Source organism: Cygnus atratus, chromosome 6 (assembly GCF_013377495.2).
Source record: "Cygnus atratus isolate AKBS03 ecotype Queensland, Australia chromosome 6, CAtr_DNAZoo_HiC_assembly, whole genome shotgun sequence".
NCBI lineage: Eukaryota > Metazoa > Chordata > Aves > Anseriformes > Anatidae > Cygnus > Cygnus atratus.
The window spans coordinates 15,029,371-15,053,820 of record NC_066367.1 but is presented as its reverse complement, the minus strand read 5'-3'; the positions used below and the strand labels follow the sequence as shown (position 1 = coordinate 15,053,820).

General features: G+C 41.6%; 1 protein-coding gene across 1 annotated transcript in view; it reads left to right on the top strand.

Moving 5' to 3' along the window:
- The window catches only part of PPP1R1C (protein phosphatase 1 regulatory inhibitor subunit 1C), a 47,407-nt gene extending 23,342 nt beyond the window's left edge, over positions 1–24,065 (top strand). The window contains 3 exon segments of the mRNA XM_035565798.1: positions 163–200; positions 2,114–2,174; positions 23,613–24,065. Of these exon segments, the coding sequence (XP_035421691.1) occupies positions 163–200; positions 2,114–2,174; positions 23,613–23,701 (188 nt within the window). The 3' untranslated portion in view covers positions 23,702–24,065.
- Positions 24,066–24,450: the final 385 nt, after the last annotated feature.

Sequence of the window (24,450 nt, the reverse complement as noted above, 5' to 3'; positions counted from 1 at the left end):
TCGGGGCCTCTGGATTTCTGAGGCACACAAACAAGCTGTAAATCAAAAGGGAAATTTCTTATTTACAATGGTGCTGTAGGGTGCAGGGCAGAGCTGCAATGCTTTGCACTGAGAAAGTCTTTTGTACTAACTTTTCTCTTTTCCTATCTTTTCCTCTCCTAGAAAAAGATGAGAAGAGAACAAACATCTCACAGGCAGAAGTAAGTGAAATATATATATATTTTTTCTTACAATGCATTTACAGTTAAAATAGACCTACTGTTAAAATCCCTTTGCGGCCTACTGGTCCATCCCAGCTGTCTTTCTTTGCGCAGTCACCCCACCTCCAGCAGCACAGAAGGTCCCCTAGAGCAGGGAGCTGGCCAAGGCACATTTCCCCTCCACCCCGCCGCCCTGTCCGCTCAAACCAAAACTGACCTGGCCCAAGGTGGCCCTGCCAGCTCGTCCCAGCCAGCACTGGCTGTGGGGCTGCAAAACCACCTGCAAACTCGCCCCTTGCTATTGCTTGCCAAGCCCATGGCTGGCACAGGATTGGTGCTGTCTGCAGGACAGCTGAAAGCTGGCACTTTCACTCTCATTTTCTGATCTCCCCTTGCACAGCTCCTGCAGCTCCTCGACCACTTTCTCCTCCCCTGATTGCTCAGAGAAGCTGGCAAAGCTCTAAATAGCAGCAGGAGGTATTGATTGTTTCAGATTTGGACTCTAACACAGACTTACAGTGATTCACTGGGGTGAGGATCAACAACCTATCCCACAGTGTTTATAAATAGCTTGCTTTTTCAAAAGAAGACAATCTTTTATTTATAAATGTTATCACTCCATCCACTGTGATAAGGTACTATGATTGGCTGTATTCATGTGGAAGTGTTTTTTCTTAAGAGCTGTCTCAAATGCTCCTTGAAGAGATAGATCTGATTAAAATTACCTGACAATATACCAAAGTATTCACGGGAAAAGTAGGAGGCATTTTTAGCAAATATTTGGGAAAAGACAGCATCGTTATGAGCAAATGCTACTAGAAATTGATGAGAGAAAATAAAGCTTGCTTAGGCACAGCTTTTTTTATATTTTTCTTGGGAATGTAATGTGGTGCTTATGTCTTCAAAAATTAGCCATGCGTGAAATATTATGTAGTTTTATTGTCATTTGTTTATAGAGATATTCCATATTACATATACACTAACTTAACTGCTTTAATTCTGCAGAAGTTGCACTGCCTTAGCACTGGAATATATTTCAGTCAGTTTTTGCTAACTGTACATTGCTCTAATTACACTTGTGTTACTCTGTATGTAATTTTACTGTTATTTTAGAACAATTCATTTTCGTATGTGGGTGTGATTTTTGGGGTCAAAAAAGTTTAACTGTGTCTAAAGATACCACTTAAAGCAGGCCTAGCTAAAGGCAGAGTGGTTGATGAAATTATTTGGGGAGTAATATAACACACTGAAAAAGTGCAGAGGGAAGGATCTTCCATTTACTTATGTAAAAATGTATGTAGTAAGAATTTCAGTATTACCTTATCTATACACAGAATCATTCTTTATACCCTGTTTAGTTGGAATATTGATTAAAGTAAATCTTGCATTATTTTAATATCTAAATTATTTATTTACCTTATGAGAGTCAGCTACATACACTGTTAAAACCACAGGCTGCCTTAATTTTATGCTTAACAATATATTTTTACAGTGAATTTTCAGTAATATTGGGTCTGTTTTGCCCGGGAGCTATAAAAGTTGCCAGGAACTGGCATCAGGTTTGCAGAGTATCATTTTCATAGAAACTTCTCAGAGTGACGTATGCACCCTCTAAACTTGGAGCAATGCAGAGCATTGCAGGATATTACAAATTGCCCATCACTGCTTGCATGTACTCAGGTGTTGTTTCAGTCCCACCCTACTGTGGCCATAAGGGTGTACCACTTACACTGGCAAGCACCCAGGGTGATTTCAAACATGAAACAAGAATTTGCATTTGTAGCAACCCTCCTTAAAACATTTTTCACATAACGAGAGGGAAAAGTTGCGTGGCAAGACTCTGAGTTGCCAAGCACAGAAGGCTCTCTCTGCCTCGGTCTCTCACCGTCTCTCTCTCTCTTTTAAATCCCCAGTCCCAGAGCGCCTCGCCAAAGCAAAGGAAGCAGAGCGTGTACACCCCGCCTGCCCTCAAAGGTACTGTCCAGGTACTGTCCCTGCCCCCGGCAGCACACTCCCCCCCCATTACACGCTGCAGCTTTGTCCCCTCCCGCATGCAGGGGACACCCAGGGATGAGCCATGGCCTCATGTGCCCATGAGTAGCACAGTGCAGGGCACTGAGAGGTTCGAACTTATCTCCCTTGAACACAGCATCAACACAGGAAGCGTGAAGCCTTACTTGTCATGAGAAATCTCAGCAAATGTTTAGAGGGCTTATGAGCTTTTAAGGAATGAACATAAAAGCAGCAGAGTATTAGCTGCAATCAGGCAGCTCTATCTAGGCCTTTTTTCTCCAATGACTGAACAGAGTTGGACTTGCAAATGCTTGCAGGTAGGTGAGATCTATGGCAATTTATCAGCTCTTCACACCAGCACGTTTCAGTATAGGACCATTTCCAGACTGCAGACCAAAGCCAGTCCTGCCAGGTGTCCCTGGATATATTATGAATATTCTCTATTTCCATTCCTTCTGCTCAGCACAATAGAATATCTGATTTGTAGAGTGAACCCTGTTGTTAGGCAACTTACTGTTAACAGCCAGTTCTACAGATCTCATTCTGTAGCTTCAGTTCTCCAGCACTCAGCAACTGTGAAAACATCACCCAGGTGCTGCACAAGACTTGCTATCTGTTTTTCAATATGGGCTGAAGTTTGTTTATTGGATATTAGAAATAATTTTATTATAGTCAATTGTAATAACTTATGGAAGGAAGAAGCTTTGCATGAAGTAGCCATAACACCAGTTGATCTCACTGCTGTATTATTTTGCTCCTATGAGCCTAAACTAGATAATGTGTAAATGAAGTGCTCTGTAATATAGGTCCTCATAGCTCCTCTCAAGGACTGCAGCCTACTCAGTCTTACCCCTGTTGAGGTCTGGGGAATTGCCTGGCATAGTTTGCTCCTCCATCAACTTTATTCCCAGGGAACAGTTTTCTAGTAGGAAAGACAGTTCACAACTGATCTGAAATATCTTGTACACAGAAGGAAGCAAAGAACAAAATGCCTCTCCTGTGCACCTTAACACCCTAAACTGCACAGTACAGCTAGATAAACAGGTGGACAGCTGAAAGTTGGTAATCCTACTTGTAAGCAGCTTGGATTGCTCCAAATTTAACATACTAAACTGTCATAAATACTATCCTTCTTATTTAAAAAAAGTATTGGAGTAGAAAATTCATTATTCCTTCCTCTTCGTTGCTATGAAAACATGAATGTTATTTTGTTTAGACTAAGAGATTAGTAGGAAAACATAGCAATCCAAAATACACAATGCTGTGAAAGCATTACCGTGAAATGCAGAATTTTGTAAAAATTCTGTAATGATTTAAAGAAGTCTAGTTTTATAGCAGTTTGCAATACTCAGCAATATTTTCAGAATAGTAGACTTCATGATTTCACACTATTCACTCAGCTTTGCGTATGTTTTCCTGGTATGCTGTTTCTCCCTTAGTGTACTCACAGGGTAGTCTTCAATACACAGTAAAGAATGAGACTTCTGGATGACGAATCTCTCTCAATACTGTACCAGGGCTATAGTACTTGTTATATGGAATATGCAAATACATGAAAATATATGAAATAAATATATGAAAATGCAGTACTGCTGATGATCTGTGTGTGATAGTAAGTATATGGAGATCAGCTTCTTAGTTAAACCTGGGCGTACTTTCCTGCCCTGCCATCACAGTCACCTAAACTGAAAGACAGTGCTCTTATTTGTCTAACATTGCCCCCAAATACTTTGGTTCCATCCTTACAATGGTTTGGTCTGTCTTGAGGTGGGCCTGTAGTTGCTGTAGCGAGCTGTAACAAATCCATGTGTCTGCAGAGACAGTGTCAGGTTAGGGTGCAAGCAGCAGGCAGGTTCTTATCACTATATATGTGTGTGTACTTTGGCTTCTGCTTTTATTTTCCTAAACAAAATTGCACCAGAGTTCCTGCAGACGTAGCAAATAGCTGACTCATCTCAGAGCATTGTTCTTTTTACTGGAATACAGTGTGCTGGAAAAATCAATGTAAGAGCTATTGATTTAGGTGGTAATCTGGATGAGCAAATCAGACAGCAAACCAGATAACAGCTCAGTTCCTGCTAGTATTGTATTACTATGCCTAATGGATGGCAAAGAGAATTTTCATTTTGCTTTCAAAATCATTTCTTTTGCTAACTCTGCTACAGCAGTGTTTGTTAGTTCTGTACTGTTACACTGTATGTAATATTAGCAAAAGTCAGAATCCGAAGACCAAATTCATAATATTTTCAGTATGTTATGATTTACCTCTTCTCATGTTGTTTTCCAGGTATATCAAAACCTTTTACCTGAGGATAGTAATAATAACTAATGAAATACTGAACGTTAGGAAGGCTGAAACTGCTTCTCTATTTCATGTCAGCTCTAATGTCTTAGGCTAAACTTTCAATTTTACTAAGCTTATGCCGTTCCACATCAGTGTTAGGTTTGTCTCATACCTGAGAATCTAGTTAATTTTTCTATTGTCCTCTGAGTTTATCACCTCTGTTTTGTCTGTGTCCCTCCTTTCTTCCCTTACTCTTGGTGTTTATGTCTGAACTTCAGATCCTCTCTTCCCCAACTTCCCATGTGCTATTGTGTTAAGCTTGAATCTCCATCACTTTCTCCTTCCCATTTTAAGATCTTCTTCATGTGCAGAAGTTATCTCGTACCTCCCTATGAAGAACACCATAAAAACAACCAGGGGAAGGTGTCTCAATTAGAACTCACCAGTTCTACACAGAGCAATATTTTTCAATTCTCGTTGGTTAAGGCTTCTTACTCCTACTTACTGACCTGCTTCTCATTCTGTATGAAAAAATAAAGAAGAATCCTTTAGGCCTTTTCCTCTGTATCAAAGCAGATGTCCAGCTGTTTTAGCAAAAATATCCATTCATCCATGAATGGCATCCTTAAAGTTATCTTCATTATTCTAGTTGGGGAGCCAGAGGACGCCTTGGAAGGTGTGCTGGATTCTCACCATTTCCCCACACACACCCACACATGCACTCTCTGGGGAAGCTTGAAATGAGATAATAACCCTCTAAAGTAGAGAGAAGCAGCTCAGACTGCACTTATCCCTGGTAATGGTACTTCCTTGGCATCTCATTACCACATGAAAATTAAAAGAGCACATTTGAGTCTTGGAGCTACATCCGCAGCTTCCCATCGAAGGCATACTTTGTACCAAGGCAGTTTTCCTTTTGCCTAGATAATCACACTTTGTTTGGTATATCAGCTCATCCTTGAAAGGAAACACAGACTGGAGTGACAGGAAACCAGGTTTACAAAGACAAACACAAGACAGTCTGAGCTGTTCCCAAACCTGCATTGCTCCCCAGAGCTCACAAGTCTCCACATTATCTACCAGCCCCTGCTATTAATACTAGCAGCTATTTAAATATCATCAAGGTCTTCCCTCGAGAAGGAAGTGCTCATTCCCGAGTGGTTTGAGGATTTCATTAACAGTGAACCCACTGGTGTGGGTGTGCTAGAGGTCAGGGAAATAGGAAACCTTCCATCATCTGAGTTCACCCTGCAGGAGGCAGGTGGGCTCATCATCAAGATCCTACTAATTTCAGTGGGCTTTAGAGAAAACTCTTGCTGCTTTCTGTGTTCATTGGACCACTTTTACAATTAGCTGCCATCAGATCATAATTAAAGTCCTACCCCACCAAGGTGAAAGGTACCTTTGATTCTGTTTTTCCCCTACTCCTTGGGAGAATTCATCTTTTAAATTCCCCTCTTAACGTGTTTTTCTTTGCAGACAAGCAAAGACGTTTTCTTCAGCTAGGTCCTAACTACAGCATTTGAAATGGGATTAAGTCTGAGTTGTTATAAATCTAAGGAACATCCAACAACATAATTTTGGCTTGGCTCATTAAAACAACCAGGACTCACTCACTGGCTCTTCCCACAGTGTTCAGACCCAGGTATTTGATACATGCATAATTCTAGTATTTACAATGATGGTTGATATTAAATGAGCTCTTTCTAGTCTCTGCCATGAATTTCAGATGCTGGGCTTGTTTAGTGCCGCCTTGTTCTTCTCTCCAAAGGAAACAACGTGCAGAATAAATGATTAAAATCATGATGTCCCTCCTGAAATATGTAATTTATTAGAAGCAATTAGTACAGTATGTGGCCCTCATCCAAATTTGTAACCCCTTAGGCCAGCTTCACAATGTCTGATGCATCTCATTACTTTGTGACTGAAGGTTAACAAGGAACATGGATAGAGTCTGGAGACATAAAGGATTGTTGTTAGTGTGACAAGCACCAAGTTCACAGCCCAGGAGAATCATCACAGAACAAAAATCTCAGGCTAAATTTACTTCAAGTCGCAGAGGAATGAAGTTTGTGAGTTTTAAGCAGTGACTACAGAAACCTATATGATTTTTTGGGCTGCTTTCTTCTATGGCAAACTCCAAAGGGCTTCTACCATTAACTAAATACATCAGGGCAACACAAAGAAATATCATACTATACAAAAAAAGAAAAATACTGTGTCTCTGTGATTTGTGCTCCACACACAGTCTTAAATTTATTTTTTATGAAATTTATATTAGCCACAATCTTATACACATCTTGCACTGTTTTCTGTACATCAGGCTAGGTTTGTCAAAATTCACAGACTAAGCTGGTGCTGTTCATATGCTTTTCTTATGGGGGTAAATCACTTTGGCTCAGGGCATTACATTTTTCCGATTTCTACAATGATGAGAAATTACCTACCCTTTTTTAATGAGACTGTGCTGCACATGAGCCATGAAGTCAGAACAAAAGAAGGAGATGGTTTTCAACTATCCCCTCAGTTCTGAACTCATATTCCAGACCTCTTTGTTCTTACAGCAGGCTAAGGGACTGAGATGAATTCTGGGCAGATGTCTGGGACTGCTCCACAATTCAGGCACAGTCCAGTACCTGAAGCAATCACCAGGGATGGAGCTAAGTACTTCTCAGATCCCGTAGCAGAGCTGCAGTGGTGCATTCTTCAATTCCTCCTTTTTAGGTAGAAGATCCATCTCAATAGTTGTTTCTTGGGTAACAAAAAAAGTCAAAGCTGTACCTTATTATTACCTCTTGTTTGTTAATGTGTTGTAATGTAATGTGACGCAGCACTTTGCTGTGTGCATTTTGCTTCACAGGTAGAAGGCACACATCTGCCAGGACTTCCCAAAGCACTGGAAAAAGAAAATTTATTCTGCAGTCTTGTATGATTACATTTTTTTTCTTTTGCATAACCAGGTCACAAAAGAAAGCTGCAGCTTTGGTTTCAAAAGTAGTTCTTTTCTTTTATATACCATTCTTACCCACATCTTAGTCAGAAAGCACCTTGAAACTGCCACACCTCTTATTATAGCATGGCCTTGGACAAACTTCCTGGCTCTGTTCCATCTGATGTATCAGATCTAGTTACAGAGATAGTATTTGTGAAATTCCCGTACATATACTGCTGCAAGAAAGAGACAGGATATGCTTCTGTGCTGTGCTTTCTCAGGATGCTATCTTCCAGTGCTTTGTCTATTTTCCTCATTCTATCTACTCCCCTTTCTCCTTTCTGAGACTCGTAGTATGGTAACAGTATATACAATTTAACAAAAAAAAAAAGAGAGATAAATTATCTCTGAATCTCTAAGCTGGTGAATGGGGTGCATTAAATTGCTGCCACCTCAAGTTCAATTGGCTACCACTGTTCTGCTACTGCCCTAAAAGTTGGCAGATGCTGCCATAGTCTGTGTTTAATTTCTTACTGCTGGCAGCTTTGAGTACGTTTCATTGCACACAGCTGGCGACTTCTGCTTCAAAATGGCTCTGGCCCTGGCTGCAGTAAATACCACATTACCTTTAGAGAGACTGAGATGTTCAGTGGAGATTAAGCTTGACATCTGCTGTACATCAAAAAGGGGGCATTTGTGCTATAACTTGTCATCTGCCATCAGTACCTGGTGTGTGAAAAACAAAAGGTTGTGCGGAGCACTAATATCAGTTCCCTACTCACCATGTGTGGTCTAAGGGCCTGATCCAACCCAGACCAAAGTCTGGGAGAATATTTCCACTGACTTCATTCAGTTCAGCATGAAGTCCTCATATCTGATATTTCATTCTAATCTTCACGCAATGAATGTTAAACCTGCCTCTTTCTAAGGGTAGACCCTCTTACAATAGAAAAAATGACTTTGCTTTTATGATAGAAGGGTTAGCTTACAAATGTTTGTGATACAGCATTTATGTATGGCTTGAAAGTAGTATTACTGAGTATTGTTATACCAAATATAGAGCAGTGTAAACATCATAGTATGATTAATTGCTTCTAAGCAGTAACAGAAGACATTAAAGTCAACCTTTTAAGCAATAACGACATAAAATATTACAGAAAGAGAATGTGGGAGGCTTAGTACTTATTTTCAAATGTAAAGTAGAAAGCTCAGGATGGGCAACATGTGTTATTCTGGTTACTTTATATTATAAGACATATTTATAGTGAAATTCCAAAGATTTTGGCAGTGCTGTGCTCTGAATTGAAACAGCTTTTGAAGAAAAGATAGTATTTCTATACGAGATGTTAGGTTCTTGTGAAGCCAGTCATCTGGAAGGGCATTAAATTTTATTTCCTGACTGTAGCCGTATTTCTGGGTTTGAGGTTAACAACCAAGCCCCACGGCAGACTCTGACTCCAGTGAGCCCTGCTGGAATAAATAACTGCCCTTTTGCACTGAAAATCCCAAGCTTGATCCCGAGAAAGCTGACCAAGCGAACCACTGGGGCTCCTGTGGTGCTTGACATCTCCTCAGCTCCCGGAGAGGAGCTGCAGGCAGGGTACCCAGGGTGTTAGTCAGGTCCTTGCCCCTCCTCAGTTCTGTGCCATCAGCCAGCTACACAGGGGACAGCAGGTCCCTCCTCTGGCACCGCCAGTGGGGCCGGCATAGGGGGCACGGGGCAGCTGGTCAGGTTGTAGTGGGGTCTGCTGGGGGTGGAGGTGGGTCAACAGGAGCACAGGTATATGCAGGGGTACCTCCCTAAGGAGGATTTTTGCAAAAACCCTCCACAGTATGAGGCTCACCTCCTCTTTAATTTACTCTTATATGAAAATGTATCTAACTGCACACCTCTGCAGTCCCTCCATGTCTGTTGATATCTCCTCTTCACCTAGTCACATTTCCTTTACAAGCATCTCAACCCTGAAAAGGCAAAGCTGTCAAAAGACAGCATGCAAAGCTACAAGCAAGCCCAAGGTTCACAGTGAACTTTGCGTAGTGTGAGTGGCACCACCGTGCACTGAGCACATCTGTGGTGGCTTGTACAGCACAATCCTCCCACAAAAACAGAAGACTTGCTTCTGATTCTTGGGGGCCACCTGCATGGTGGTGGGGATGTTGTCTGAGTTTTATGACTTTTTTTTTTTCTTTTGAAGTGTATGACTAGTAGTCTGAATTTATTGAAAATCAAAATTTTTTGTAAAGATGGCCATGTGGTTCTCCTCCTCTCCGTAATTTCTCCCTTCCCTCACCCCCTGGGATGCAACATTGCCCAGTTTAGCAGGAACAGAGAGTTCCAAAAACCCTCCACCAGAGCTTTGGCATGGAGACAAGAACATGAGCAGACTGAAGATTTCAACCACATCCTTTTAGGCCCACAGCTAGGACTGAAAACTCACATGAATTATGTGTGTGAATGTGACCAGAAAAACACAGGAAATACTGCAGCAAGCATATGGATCTGAAAAGGGATTCATTTTCCTGTGAGCTGCCTGGGCCAGAAGGAAGTTGTTTTAAGAGCTCTCATTAGGTTTAGCTGCTAATTTTTTCTGAAACAGGATTTTTCAGGTTTTTCAGCTTTCACTCAACCTGTGAACCAATGTTATTTTATAGCCAGAAGAGACTGTCAGCAGGCTCTGAGCAAACTACAGAGTAATTACTTTTAAGAACACATTTAATAAGACTTGTGGGATTGAATGACCACTACAAAAAATATACTTAAAATGTTTGCCATGATCCTCCCAGCCCAGGGTGCCCCCCTTTTGTATATGTTGTGCGCACAGCAAGAAGTCTAGGGACCATGTGCCAGGCAAACCCTGAAAACGGTGTGGGTTCATGGGCTGCTCACTGTGATGGCTCACCTTTCCAGGCGGCACAGGAGTTACCAGACTTGTAGCTGTGCCTGGGGAGAGCAAGCAGAGGACACAGGGAGTCCAAGCACCCCTACCCAGCCCAACCTGGGACAGGACACAGCGGCAGGATGAGACCGGATGGATGTGGAGAAGCAGGGCCAGTGAAAACACAGTGCCTACAAGCTGCCCTTCCCCTGCACAGGCAAAGGTGGGCAGCACACTGATCCTTTTCTCTCAGGAACGAGGAGAAAGGATGGAAATTCAGCATTCTCTTCAGTAGCCTTGCAATTCCCGAGAAAGCTGAATTACTAAGACAAAGTCACTGGGATTTTTGGCATTAAAGCTCCCCCTGGTGACAGGCACGTGTATTTTCTTATCAGTAGTTCTGGTGAATTGCTGGTTTATTTATTTATTTATTTATTTATTTTTCCCGAAAGAAGCCTGTTAAAATTTGGAGGAAATCGGCAAGGAAGGTCATAAGAGAAGGAGCTGAATTATATTAAAGTCTCTCTGCGATATGTATTTTTCAACTAAAATCTGATAGCTTGTTACTGCATTTCACCTGCAGGTCACCAAATTTCCCCAAATCCTGAAGTGCTCGAGCTTGACCTTTGCTTCAAGCTCTCTCTTGGCAAGATCAAAAGCAAGAATAGTGTTAAAAGTCATTTTTACAGAATCTATTACTCTGAAATGAATGTGTCTAAGCCTTTAGAGATGTGTTTACCTTTTCTGTACTTTGTCCGTATTTTCCACAATGAAACTGAGTAAACTGATATTCTGTCACCTAGATTATTGTTTGCACTTTCCAGAAAAATTGAGAGCAACACTCATTTTCAGCCTCTGACTATTGAGTGCCAGATAGTGTGCTTCCAGGATGTAATTACATTCTAGCTGTACTAGATGTTGGCTCTGGGGTATTTTGATGCCTTAGGCAAACCAGGAGATGTAGGTTTCTCACAAGATCAAGCCACTCGCACAATAAGGAGCCACTAAAGATGTTGGCCCTGATGTTTTGCTGCCCATGGCAACTGCAAAGTGAGACCAGTTGTATCGATGGTAATGCAAATCACTTGTGGTGACTACATTCCATGTTGAATAGCCGATTTCTTAATATTTGCTTTGAATTTGCCAGCAATCCAAAAAAAAAAAAAAAAAAAAGAACTTTACAAGAATTTGGTAAACTTTCAGTTGTCAGTAGGCTTAGTGAATTAAAGTGAAAAAGTGTCAAATTTAGGATATGACTAAAGGTGTCAAAAGAAAACTTTCACTGTTTCATCTTCTTTCTCCTCTCCCCAAAGGTCAGTACAGAGACATTCTTCCAGCCCCGCTCTGTGTTCTAAGCTAGGACTTCGGTTGTGCTGACTTGGCAAATTTCCGAACAGAAAAGCACACTGGTTGTCCATAAGCTTTAGGTACTAAATTGTTTTGCCTGTCTCTGTTTCGGAGAACCATTTTCCACCAGCTGTTTCAGATTCGATGCTGTGTGAGAAAGGGTCACTTCATTTTCCTGGATGCCGGAGAGCAGGAGCCCCACTTCCCGCTTGGCAGCTGACCAGCAAGAGGGAGTGAGCACAGCCCAGCCCTCGCTGAGGACCAAGAGGTGCCTTCCTTGTCCACTTCCTGCTGGCTGCAGCAGTGAGGATCGGGAATTTAAGTAGGTAGAAATGATGAGAGAAAATAACACTCTTCAGCGTGTTTTTTAGCTGCAGCCTGTAAGACAGGGGCCAGCAGTTATTTATGAGTTAGGAGCATGGATTCTTTAGGAAAACCTATCTGAACACTGGGAACAGTATTGAAAATTAGGGATATCTATCCACCTCCCACTTCTACACAGTTACTTTCCAGACTAGAGTTGTAATTTTACGTTTAAGTACAGTTATGTCTTATGAAATAGTAATGTATAGTAAGCACAGTTCCCTTGTTGACATTTCTCTGTGCTGGAAAATGAGGAACTTGTATGTTATGTGAGGACAAGAGTCAAAGGGCACAAACCGAAATGCATGTAATTCAATTTAACATAAGAAAATTTTGTTTTCACTGTGAGAGTGGTCAAACAGTGGCACAGGTTGCCTAGAAAGCTTGTGCAGTCTCTTTCTCTGAAGATATTCAAAACCAGAGTGGACACAGTCATGGACGATCTGCTCCAGCTGGCCCTGGTTGGATTAGACAACCCTGGGGGTACCCTTCAGCCTCACCTATTCAGCTGTTCAATAGCTGTTTTTCTTACCATTTCTGAAACATAAGTAATTCATATGTTAATGACAACCATGATAACAACTTCATCCTGCAGCTGCACATACCAGAATTTCACCTTTTATTCTGATGGATGACATCTTTTTTGGTCAGTATGTTCCCTACTCCTGCAAGAGTTGGGGCAATTGCCACAAGAAAAAAATGGGGGGCAATGGCCACAAGATAGAGCACAGGAAGTTCCGCACCAGCATGCGAAAGAACTTCTTCACGGTGAGGGTGACAGAGCACTGGAACAGGCTGCCCAGGGAGGTTGTGGAGTCTCCCTCTCTGGAGATATTCAAGGCACGTCTGGATGCCTACCTGGGCAGCCTGCTCTAAGGAGCCTGCTTTGGCAGGGGGGTTGGAACCGATGATCTTTCGAGGTCCCTTCCAACCCCTTCGATTCTGTGATTCTGTGAAGAGTGCTCTCTAAGTCAGTTTGCTTGGTCAATACTGTGTCTTGGGGGAAAATGTCTCAGAATCAAAAATTAGAATTAGTGCAGGCTGCAAGCCCCAAATAAGTTAGCTCTTAACATGAGAAACACCTCTCTAGCACCAGGGTTGTTAATAAAACCAGAAAAGGGATTGGCTCTGATTTTCTGGAAGAGCTCTGGTGCTCCTAGGCAGTTAAGCTTACTTGGTTAGTAACTCGCTGCATAGGCTTTGCTTTGGTTAGTATTAAATGCCTGCTGCAGGGGGCTAGGGGAAGGATTCAAGCCATGCTCAGCTTCAGTCTTCTGGAATGGATCCCAGCTGTTTGAGGTGATCTCAGCAGCTCACAGACAATGAGGTGGTGAAAACTGAGCGGGTTCATCCTTTCCAGCAGATTCCTGTTTGGATGTAGGAACTGCAGCTACTGTAGCGGTAATGTAAAATGGTAATTGCCTGCTATTCATATGCCACCCATGAAGTAACTGTGATGGGGGTAATTCAATGTAAACACTGACTTATCAATCACTTGTTTAATCATCACAATGTTTTTGTAATTTTGAAGGTGTTTATAAAATACTTAAAAGAACAGGGGAGCTCATTCCAACGTTTACAATATTACTGATGTTAGGTTATGCAGATGCCAAAATCCTATCTCCTTTGTCATCGTAAAAAGGATCACAATGAAGACTGTAATTACAACTCAGTGGGGGATTCATCAGCAAATTAACAGAGAAGCTTATAGACTTCTGACAGAAACCAAACAGACTGGATTAATTAAAAGTGAAAGCCACACAGCACATGGAAGTATGACAACGAAGCACAGAGACGGATTTTTGACTGACCAGCAGAGATTTTGCTCCTGTTGTTGTTTTACAAAGCACAACTCACTGGAAAGCTTTCTGTGCTTTAACAATCTCAGGCTGCACAAAGTATTCAGGAAGAGATTCAGATCTGCTACTAACAAATCTTGTGCTGTATCTGACCCAGACCATGGAAAGAAATAATGTCCACAAAAAGAATGACAAAAAATAGGAAATACAGATCCAAAAGATAAACCAAGCAGAATTCCTGGGGTTTCCTGCCAGTAGTTGGGGTGAAACAGGAAGCTGTGAAGCAGTAGAAGCTGCTCAGCCCTTACATGCAGAACTTCATTCATCCCATCTTGGGCTCAGTCTCCTGTTTCTGAGCACTGCAGCCTCACTGTCTCTGCCAGGGATTCTCTCCCCTTGGGACTGTGGCAGTCCTTTTTTTTTTTTTTTTTTCATTTGTTTAGGTTTCTTGACCTCAGAAATATCCTCATGTCACCCAAAATATGAAAAATCAAAACCACAGTACAATTGTCTAGGAAAACAAGAGCAGCTGGATAATTCTGTCTGTTAACGCTGAAGTCAGATAAGAATGCCTAAGGAGAACTGAAATACAGCTGCGCAGAAATGTCTCATGGAGCTGTGGAGATCAAAATGCTTCATAAAGCATTTTCAGTAAGGTTTTGAATGCACAAATCTCAGAGTGTTTAAATGAATTTTCCTTGTGTTTTCATCTCAGATCAAAGATTAATTTTCCTATAGCATGCCTAGACTTTCTTATAAAAAAATCAGGCAAAGCTAAATGTTTTGGCATTGCTAATATCATAAAGGAAATTACTCATAAAGGAAATTTTGAAATTTCAGATTTTTTTGTAATTGCAAGCAAACAACAATTGTAAAGCTCCAAGCAAGTGCAAACATTCAGCTGTTGAAGTCTGCTGCTGTCATTTTTATAAATGCTTTGGCCTGAATCCATTCTGCTTAACTAAGTCAGGCATGTAGTTACCCTGGGCTTGTTAGAGGCTGCCAAGTGGAGAATCAGACTATGGGAGTTTCTCTGTGTTGATGGTGTAAGAATTCACCAGCAGTACCCGAAGGTTGGTGGGCATCTGCATGCAATTCTACATCTGGAGTGCCCTTGGACATCCCACAGGGACAGTCCATGTGGTGCCAGTGGAAGAGAGAAAGCAAGGATGTTTTTGACGATGTTACCTTTTTACAAAGTTTATTATTATAGAGGAGCATCACATATCTTTGCACTTAAAACAAAAGATCCCAATGGTTACCAAAAAATCTGCGTTAAGTAAAAACGTTTGCCATGTACCAAGGCCAAAACTTGTGAGACTGGGATAGCACTGGCCCCTGTAACTTAGGATAAGTATTCCCAATGATATGCTCTAGCAAAAGGGGCTATAATTAAGCTCTTGGTGAAACCTGATCCTGTATGTGTCTCACCTGTGACTGGGCCTAAATTTAACCACTTGTCCTTGTATGAGAAGCCAGTCACAGCTGGTGAGCACCTGGTGCATTGAATCTGGATGTGGTCTCAGGTCTCATGTCTCCTTAACCTGCAGTCATACTTAATATTGCAGATGTACTTATGTCCCTTCATTCCTTGTACACATTTGAAGTTTCCCTGCTACAGTTAACATAATTCTACGCACATTTAGGGCATAGTACCTTCCTACACGTTTGTTAAATTTTGCAGAGAAATTTTCTGAGTAAACTTTAGCTGCCCAATGGGGTGTACACCAGGGCTGCATTACAGTGCCAAGGTTTGCCAAGGAGGTACAAACAGAGCTGATCAGGATGAGAATCTTATTCACATCATTCAAGTTTACATCTGTAAATGTCCCTGGGATTTAAAAAAACAAACAAAACAAAACAAAACAAACAAAAAAAATAAAAAACAAAAACAAAAAAACACTTCCTTGGCTTCCAGAGACCCATGAACAAACAAAAGCTGAGACAAATATTTGTTTCCACAAAAGAAATGATGGTTCTTAATGTTATCGGTGGTTCCAATCCACCACCAGTGACAGGTTGTTTTGCTGTACAAGATCATTTCCCTGCTTCACTAAGTGGAGTTTATACCACCTCTTTATACCACTTTTTCTTCATACCACTGCAAACTGCTGTGAGCAGGACATACGTAAAAGTGCTACACTTTGTTCTTACTGCTTAAAGCTAGGAGCCAAGCAGCAGGCCCTCTGCAGCACTTGAGGCACTGTGAGGCCTACAAGGCGCCTTGGCTGCAGGCCCTTCAGAAGAGGAATACTGCCTTGTCTGTCCCCGCCATGATGGTGAATTCAAGCACACAGCTCTAAGCTTCTCTCTGAATGATGAAAAAATGGGATGAAAAAATGTCAGCTGAAGAAATGTAAAGCTCCCAGCTGCAGGCTCCGGCAGCTCACCCAGGCCAGAGCAGCAGAGCCCTGCAGGAAAGCCTTGCAGGACTTCGTCACACATGTGGAAGCCATCTAGCCACGCTTTTCACCTCAAGCTGTTGTTGAGGTATTTGACCTAGAGCCATCCTCCACAGAATCAGCTAAGAAATGTTTTCTGGCTTTCCAAAGGGTAAATTAAGGATGGGCTGAGGTTGTTACAAGCCGAAACATTCACATAGCTGATGGCAGGGGCTTCTGCTTTTCATTTGGACCCTTAATACTGGCTGACTTCTGAAGACCATGGCCTAGAGAGGAAACCAGCAAAAGGGTTTGTTTGCATACCAGCAGAAGTTGCCTGGAGCAACGAAAGCCTTTCTGTTTACTCTGTTGGCTACCGTAAGTGAGAAGTGCTGTCCCCTGGTCACAGCTAAGCTGACCTCTGTCTCTGGTGAATGTTCCGGCCAGCACATGGAGGATTAACAAAAGCATTTCTGTGCTGAAGCAGCTCCTCCATGCTGGTGTTACGGATCCAGAGCTGCTTCAAGCAGCTTCTGGGAGTGAAACCGGAGAGGAAAGTGCTGTGTGAGAGAATAAAATGGAAAGCAGCCAGATCTTTGCAACATGAATTTGCTGCTCTCATACAGTCGTTATTGTGATAGTGTAACACTGGGTCTTTTGACTGGGGAGAAAGCAGCATAAGCCCCCAAATTCATCTTTTAAAAGGCTCACCATGTGGACTACATTTTGTATATTTAGAGCTAAGAGAAGATTTACTAACAACCGTTTGGTGCTTAGAAAATTAGGCAATCCTTGTTGCTTTGTGTCAGAAAGGTCGTTCACAAGTATTTATGAGGCCATGCTGACCTGCTGGATACACTGATGATCTAATCTACGCCAGGTGTGACCTACATAAACCTATCAGATTTGCCAATACTTCAGATCATTTGTTTTCATTTAGCTATCAGTAATTTTTAAAGAAATGTATGTTATAGTAAAAAAAAAATAATAAGAGGAAGATCAAGCACAAAAAATGATATCTCTTTCTTTGAAAACAGGAAGAAAAAGTCCCATTGACATCTGGAGGATCAGGACCAAGCTCTGTGTAATGCCAGATGACCTGGCTGTGTTCAGGCTGTCTCACTGCGTGCCGAGTAAGGGCAGACCTTTGCACGTTGGTTACCAAGGATCAAGTGATTAGTTTTTTACATTACCATGAAACCTTGGTTAACCACAGCTTGCAAGTACACATACCTTCCAGAGTCCTTCGAGGTGGTTTCATAGAGAAGTATTTTAGAGTTTGGCCCTTGATATCCTTTGCTAGTTTCAACTCAAGCTGACCTTTAGCTTTTCTAACACCATCCCTGTATTATAGGACTGCATTTTTCCACCATATTCCTCATTTTTAGCTAGTCTTCACTTTCATCTACAATATACTCTGCTGTATACATCATCCGTTTGGCCTTGGAGCTCACTATTGGGGTCCCTGCTTAGCCAAGGTGGTCTTCTGGTACTGCTGCTTGTTTTCCTGTATCAGTACAGACCATGCCTGTGCTTGGAGGAGGCTGCCCCTGAAGACCTGTTATATCTCCTGGGCTCTTCATGTCTGCCTCCCACTGCCTCCAGCTTACGATTTCCCTGAATAAGACAAAGACAAGTGGTGGATGCTGTTTTTCATGAAATGTAGTTTGTTTTTCTGTTATTGTTTATATATATACATATATATAAAAGATACAATATATATAATATATATTATAATATATAATATTATATATATATAAAATTCAAAAACCTGTTTCAGTTGAAAACTAAAAAGATCACAAAGGAGTTTTAGAGAAGTAAAAACATTTTTGACTTATTGATAAATTCAAAACAAAATGTTACATAAAAGAACATTTCTTTTTCCAATTTTGTGGCTTGAATACACGATTTATGTTTCGATATTCTCATTCTTGCTGGGGGAACCGGAACATATTTCATTTAGGACTGGCATAAAATAGACATTTTCATTTGGCTATGATCCTCCTTGGCCAGGTTTTTTTGGTTGATAATTTCAAGGCAATTTAAGTTCTGAAACTCTGAAAATGTCTGCTTTGTCTGCGGCTCAGCTTCAGCTATCACTGCTTTTTGAAAATCTGGAAATCTATTTTTGATAGGAAGAGGATCAGTTCCAAATCATTAAACTAAATAATCCTTCAAACTTCAGGGAATTCAAATTGCCAAGCAGACTTCAATCTGAAGTTTGGTAAATGTCAACACTGTTCCTTGGGCAGTGAAGCAGGGTGAAGGAAGAAGTGTTAAATAGGATAGGGAACTGCCTTAATTACTTGAGATAGAGAACTACCTTAATTACTTTTTTTTTTTTTTTGAGATATTTAATCCAGAAACACGGTTATTTCATATCTTGTGACACTGCTTAGCCTTCTAATCTGGTGCTTTGGTCAGATGGATAGAAGCAAAAATCAAGCTGTTGATTAAACAGCATAGATTTTATTATGTGACTGCAAAAATGCCAGGAAGTTGTACCATTTGCACTCATAATTTATAAGCAATCTGCAAATATGCTTTGAGGCAGTGACTTCATCTAAAAAGAATTACCAGTTCAAAGTGTATTAGTGTGCGTCTGCTGAATATGGCTTGGCATTAAGGCTTTCTTCATCAGCATTAATTGGATTAAATTACCTGCAGTGAAATATGAACCCTTTGAGGAAAAACAATTCTTGTCCTGCTGGCTTCAGAAGCATAAAAGAGTGGGGGTGGAGTGGGTAGAGGAAAAAAAATCAAAAGCCAGGCTTCACCTTAAGGCAGAATAGGGTGACTTTGAGCAACCTGTGGGTGCAAAGTCATGGTGAGCGTGCAGTGGGACGGTGAAGCCCCACGAGCGGTGAGCAGCCTTGGGGATGGAAGGATTTTGCTCCCAGGCCTCCCAGGTAAAGAGCAGAGCCCCAGCCAGAGCGGGGCTGGGGACATGCCAGCAGGAGGGCTCAGACCCCGTGAAGCACCTCCACACACCACGGCAGAGCAGGGCAGAGCACCCAGGCTGGGGACAGGGCAGCGAGAGACCACCAGACAGAGCCAGGAGGCAACGCTTTGAGTGGGCAGACTGCCCACAGGCTCAGGGTTACCCACTGCCTGGAATAAGGGCCGTGGAGGACACAGGGTGCAGGCCGCAGCGAGCAGGCCGGGCCAGGCCGCAGCGCCGGGCCAGGACATCGCCTCTCAGAACATCCATTTCAACATTGCAAAATTTCATCTAAGCTTCTAGCTACCTGAGAATGAAATGGAGATAGGAATTATGAAAAAAAGATATTTTTTTTTTTACTTCTGGAAGTTTTCTAACTCCTGCTACGTGAGAATCAATGGATAATGCTCATTTATGTCCTGCTCTCCATTTCCTTACATTTCCACATTGCATATTGCAATTAAGCCATATAGCCAAAAGTCTTCACTCCTATAAAAAAAAAACAATCAATAAAAAAAAATGTTCATCATACTAGTTGTATACCCCATGCCCTCATTTCTTCCCTTTTTTCATCTTCAAAGAACTTTCTGAAAAAATGCTTTATTCTGGCTCCTACCAATCCCTGCCTGAAATATTCAATCATATATGTTAGACAGGTATGGCGAATGCAAAAGAAATGGCTCTGTAAGTCCAGAGATAAACAATAAGAGATGAATTTGTGGTACAAACATAACATCATTTTGAAATGAACGGCCATTAAACTATAGATAAGTGAAATCATATTTAAAGTGTTTGCCTTACTAAAGGGCATTACTAAAGAGGCCAGCTTGGAGGTAGCTGGGCACTCAAAGTGTTTCTTCACTTATCACAGTTATTTAATAGGAAACAGGTTGGTTATTGCAGGGCACACTTAACAAGGACTGTGACTAAGAAGCATTAATTTATTTGTATGTTTTACAACTGAACAACTGTTTCCCAGGGAACCAAGTGCTGTCTGTGTGATCTAGAAAGAGGAAACCAGAGAAACCAGGGCCCAGCATGGAGCAAGACGGGCTCCTGCTGGATGTGGAGCAGGCCGCACACCCCTTCTATAAGACCTTCTATAAGATAAGTAGCTGTTTCCAGCTACTTGTAACTTGATTAAACTGGAATAACTGAAGTTGAAAATCTTCAGAGTGATGAATTTGTGAAAAAGTATCTCATATTTTGGAGTGATGTAGATAAAAGTAGTGAAGTGCAGGAACCTCCGGCCTATTATGTGGCTTGGGCCATGACCCTTGGACATAAACCATCAATTTCTCTTACCTTTTAAGAGGTAATCTGGGTTCTGCTCTGGATGCAATAAGGATGCACCCTTTTTTTGGAAATTCTGCCTCTAGAAGTGCTGGGACAGTGGGGTTATTAGATTATCCGTCTGCACTTAACTAAAGTGGCTAGGATGCAATTTCTCCTCAACAAAGGAACTGATGCATAAGGGAAGCTTTTGGTTCTGACAACCAGAAATGGTGAGCAGACTTATGTATGATCTGCAGTGAAACAAAAACTGTTTTTATGTTATGACAGCATCAGCACCAGAAAACTTTATCAGACTTATGTTTTGATAAAATCATGAATCTCTGACTAAAAGTTATGTTCCCACTACAACTGTTCTAGTCAAAAACTAGGGAACTAGTCCAGCGAGTAATTTTGTGCATTTGTTGTTTACATTTTTTGAGAATACCAACTCTTTTTCTCTGGTTTTTCTTTTCTATTATCTTTTTAGCTTGAATTTGCCTCCTTTTTTTACCTTGAATTCTTCTATCATGCCAAGGTGGAGCTGACAAGATTGGATTAGGCCCATTCACTGAGGCCTGTTTTCTTACAGTGAACATGAAAGAGGGAAAATAACTTTACAATCTGATTAAATTTCATAAGCCTGCTTCACTGGCTGGCTGAAACCAACCAGCAGCAGAGACTTCACAACTTTTTTCAAACCCAAACCTCCAAATATACTGAGATACCCCTTTCATCAGTCCCCGTGTGGAATTCAGAGGTCAAGAGAATACATTCTTGGTGTGAGAAATGATCCAATTTTGTCACCACATCAGCTCCTGAGAATCTTTGTCAGGTTGGTGCTCACTTTGCATCAGGACAGTTTAAATAACTTGATATTTTGAACTTGGATCTGCTGGATGTACAAGCAGTATCTTCAAAAATATCCTGGCTTTTTTTTTTCTGGTTGTTGTTTGATTGATTGATTGTTTGTTTTAACGAGTAAAATTTTCAGGGTCAAATATTTGTTGTTCATCTTTAGTATATTGCTTCATCACGGAGTAGAAACAAACCCCAAATACCAATATTCTGGTACCTCTTGATTAATGTTTAGGAAAAGAGAGGGCATGAACTGTGTTACCATTGTGATATGTATGAAGATGGAAAAGATGAAAAAGAAATATTTCTATTTTCCTTTATATTAAACTAACACTACTACAGGAGCAGTAGTAAGAATAGTTGGGGTGACCTAAGTAATAAGTTTTCATTCAATCTCCAGACAGACTCTAACATTTTAGCAAACAACCTAAATATTGCTAAACAAAGATTTGGGGTATGAATAGATCCAACGTCAGTGCAGCTTGCTTACAAAAACAAATTAAAAAATTATGTATCTGTGGATAGATCACCACATTGTTACTTGTTTATCATTTTCCCAGTGTTGGCAAAGAGAGGTCACACAGCTTACATAACCCTACTGGAGTGACACCTGAGAGCCCCTGCAGAGGCCTCTCCTCCCAAATTGTGTCGGCCAAGCAGGCCGTGGGGGTGAGTGCCGCAGTGTGCTCCTGGGCGTGGGCAGCGCCGGGGCTTTCTGACCGGCCTTGGCAGCCACGGTGCTTCACTGCAGCATTATGTGACTGCACATGAATTTTAATCTAAATGTGTGATTGCTACCACTTAAAGTAAATATTTTTATTACTGTTGACTCTTTTGGTACTGTTAAAGTCTAGCACTTTGTTCACAAAGTATAAGTTTCCAGAAATGCCACCATCTTCTTCTGTTCACATGTTCCCATGAAGCCACCCACTTCATATGGTCCCATGATACTCAGAGGAGTTTCAATTCCTGTGTGTCAGTTCATGCTAACTTCCTGCACTGTGTAGCTGCCTTATTTCATAATGTCACTTCAGGGTCAATTAATTCTGGCAGCCTCCACTGCAACGTTTTGTGGTTTGTGAATTATGGCATTACAAGGTTTTCTACATGTGCTGGCCAGTGCAGAGAACACTGCCAGTCTGCACTTCCAATTGGCAGAGGTGAGGGCAGGCAGTAGAATAGAGGTTATGGAAAAAAAAAAAAAAGGAAAAAAAAAAAAGGAAAAAAAAAAAACTGATCATAGAATCATGGAATCATAGAATATCTGAGTTGGGAGGGACCCATAAGGATCATAGAGTCCAACTCCTGGGTCCCCAAAGAAAAAAAGTCAGACCATGTGTCTGAGAGAGTTTTCTACACACTTCTTGAACTCTGTCAGGCTCGGTGCTGTGACCGCTGCCTTGGGGAGCCTGTTCCAGTGCCCAACCACCGTCTCGGTGAAGAACCTTTTCCTGATATCCAGTCTAAAAAAAATACAGTTCCTGCTGCCTGCTGGGTGCTGGCTGGGCTGCACCATGGGAAGGCCGCAGCGAGCAGGCTGGGCCAGGCCGCAGTGCCTGGCCAGGACATCTCCTCTCAGAACATCCATTTCAACATTACAAAATTTCATCTAAGCCTCTAGCTACCTGAGAATGAAATGGAGATAGGAATTATGAAAAAGATATTTTTTTTACTTCTGGAAGTTTTCTAACTCCTGCTGTGTGAGAATCAATGGATAATGCTCATTTATGTCCTGCTCTCCATTCCTGGTGTGAGAAATGATCCAATTTTGTCACCACATCAGCTCCAGAGAATCTCTGTCAGGTTTGGTGCTCACTTTGCATCAGGACAGTTCTTGTCTATAGATCATGGGGAAGCACGTTGGAGAACTCCTCTGCTGCATGTAGGAAGCTGTGACCATGAGGCTCTGGGTCTCTGTGAGCAAGGACTTTCAGGAGATCAATCTCAGGAAAAGGCTCAGATTGAAATTCTGGTAGAGTAATTCCCACACCTACTCTTTGAGCCTTTAAAATTCAAAAGTTGCTTGAGATTGGCAATAGTAATCTCTTCAAGGATCACCAAGAAAAGAAAAGAAGCAAATACTGTTCTGTTCTACAAGGTGTCTGTTAGTGGTCTTTCCAACAAAGCATGATAAATTTCCAAAGATCTGATATTCAAGGAAGAGACTATTTCTGTTGGAAATACATTACGGTACTGTCTGAATTATGATGTTTGTAGGAAAAGGGGACCAGTACGAGCACTAAAAATATTTCTATTAGTTTATTTATTTCTTTGTTTCTTCCTTCAGGAAAACAAATGTCCAACGTAAGCTAACACAACTTTTAACTACAACTTTTATATTTTCAGGGATAAAGCATCTGAAGAGTCAGAGTGATTCAGCATTTCCAGAAGAGGAAGAGGGAATCAGTGAAAGAGAAGAGGAATGGGACCACTAACCCACACAAGGGTGCCTGGGGCCGGGTACCGCAATGACGGAGCTGCAACACCATGTGTGCGTCCCACAATTCACCACCGCTTGTGTTCCCGCGGAGCAGGGTGCGCTGGGGAGCACGCCTTGACTGGGCTTTACAGCCACTTGCAAATTCGTTTTGTGAGCCTTATACCTGGAGATAAAACGGTTGTTTTAAAGTCACTCTTCTTTCATTTTCTATGACGTAGAAATGTCATTTGCAAACGTGGTAGTGATCTGATGGCAGTACTGCCAGAGCTTAACTTCTGCGTGTGAGCTGTGTTATAAGACTTGTTGTAAATAAAACCCATTTAAAAGCTACAAAATAAATAATACATTCATTTAGACAAGACTGTGTGTTGTACAGTGGGTTTGTCTACCCTGCAGAGAAATGTTCATATAGAATGATCCCTTCAGTTAAAGACACCTTTTGCCAGTAACATCAGAGTTAGCTTCAGTAACATAGGCAGAAACAAAACAAGCGGAGTCGCCTCTCCAGAGCAATGAAGTCTGTCACTATGACTGCAATGGCACTATGACTGCAATGGCACTATGACTGCAATGGCACTATGAGTGCCATGTCGTCACGGCTATAATGGCAGCACGGCAAGCTGCGGCGATGTAGCATGTGTCTGAGGCCTGGCACTTTGGGTTTGTGGTTCACACCAGCATTTTCATCACAGACCATGCAAACTCTATGGCTCCAATTGAGCTCAAGAGAAAACATAAAATGAA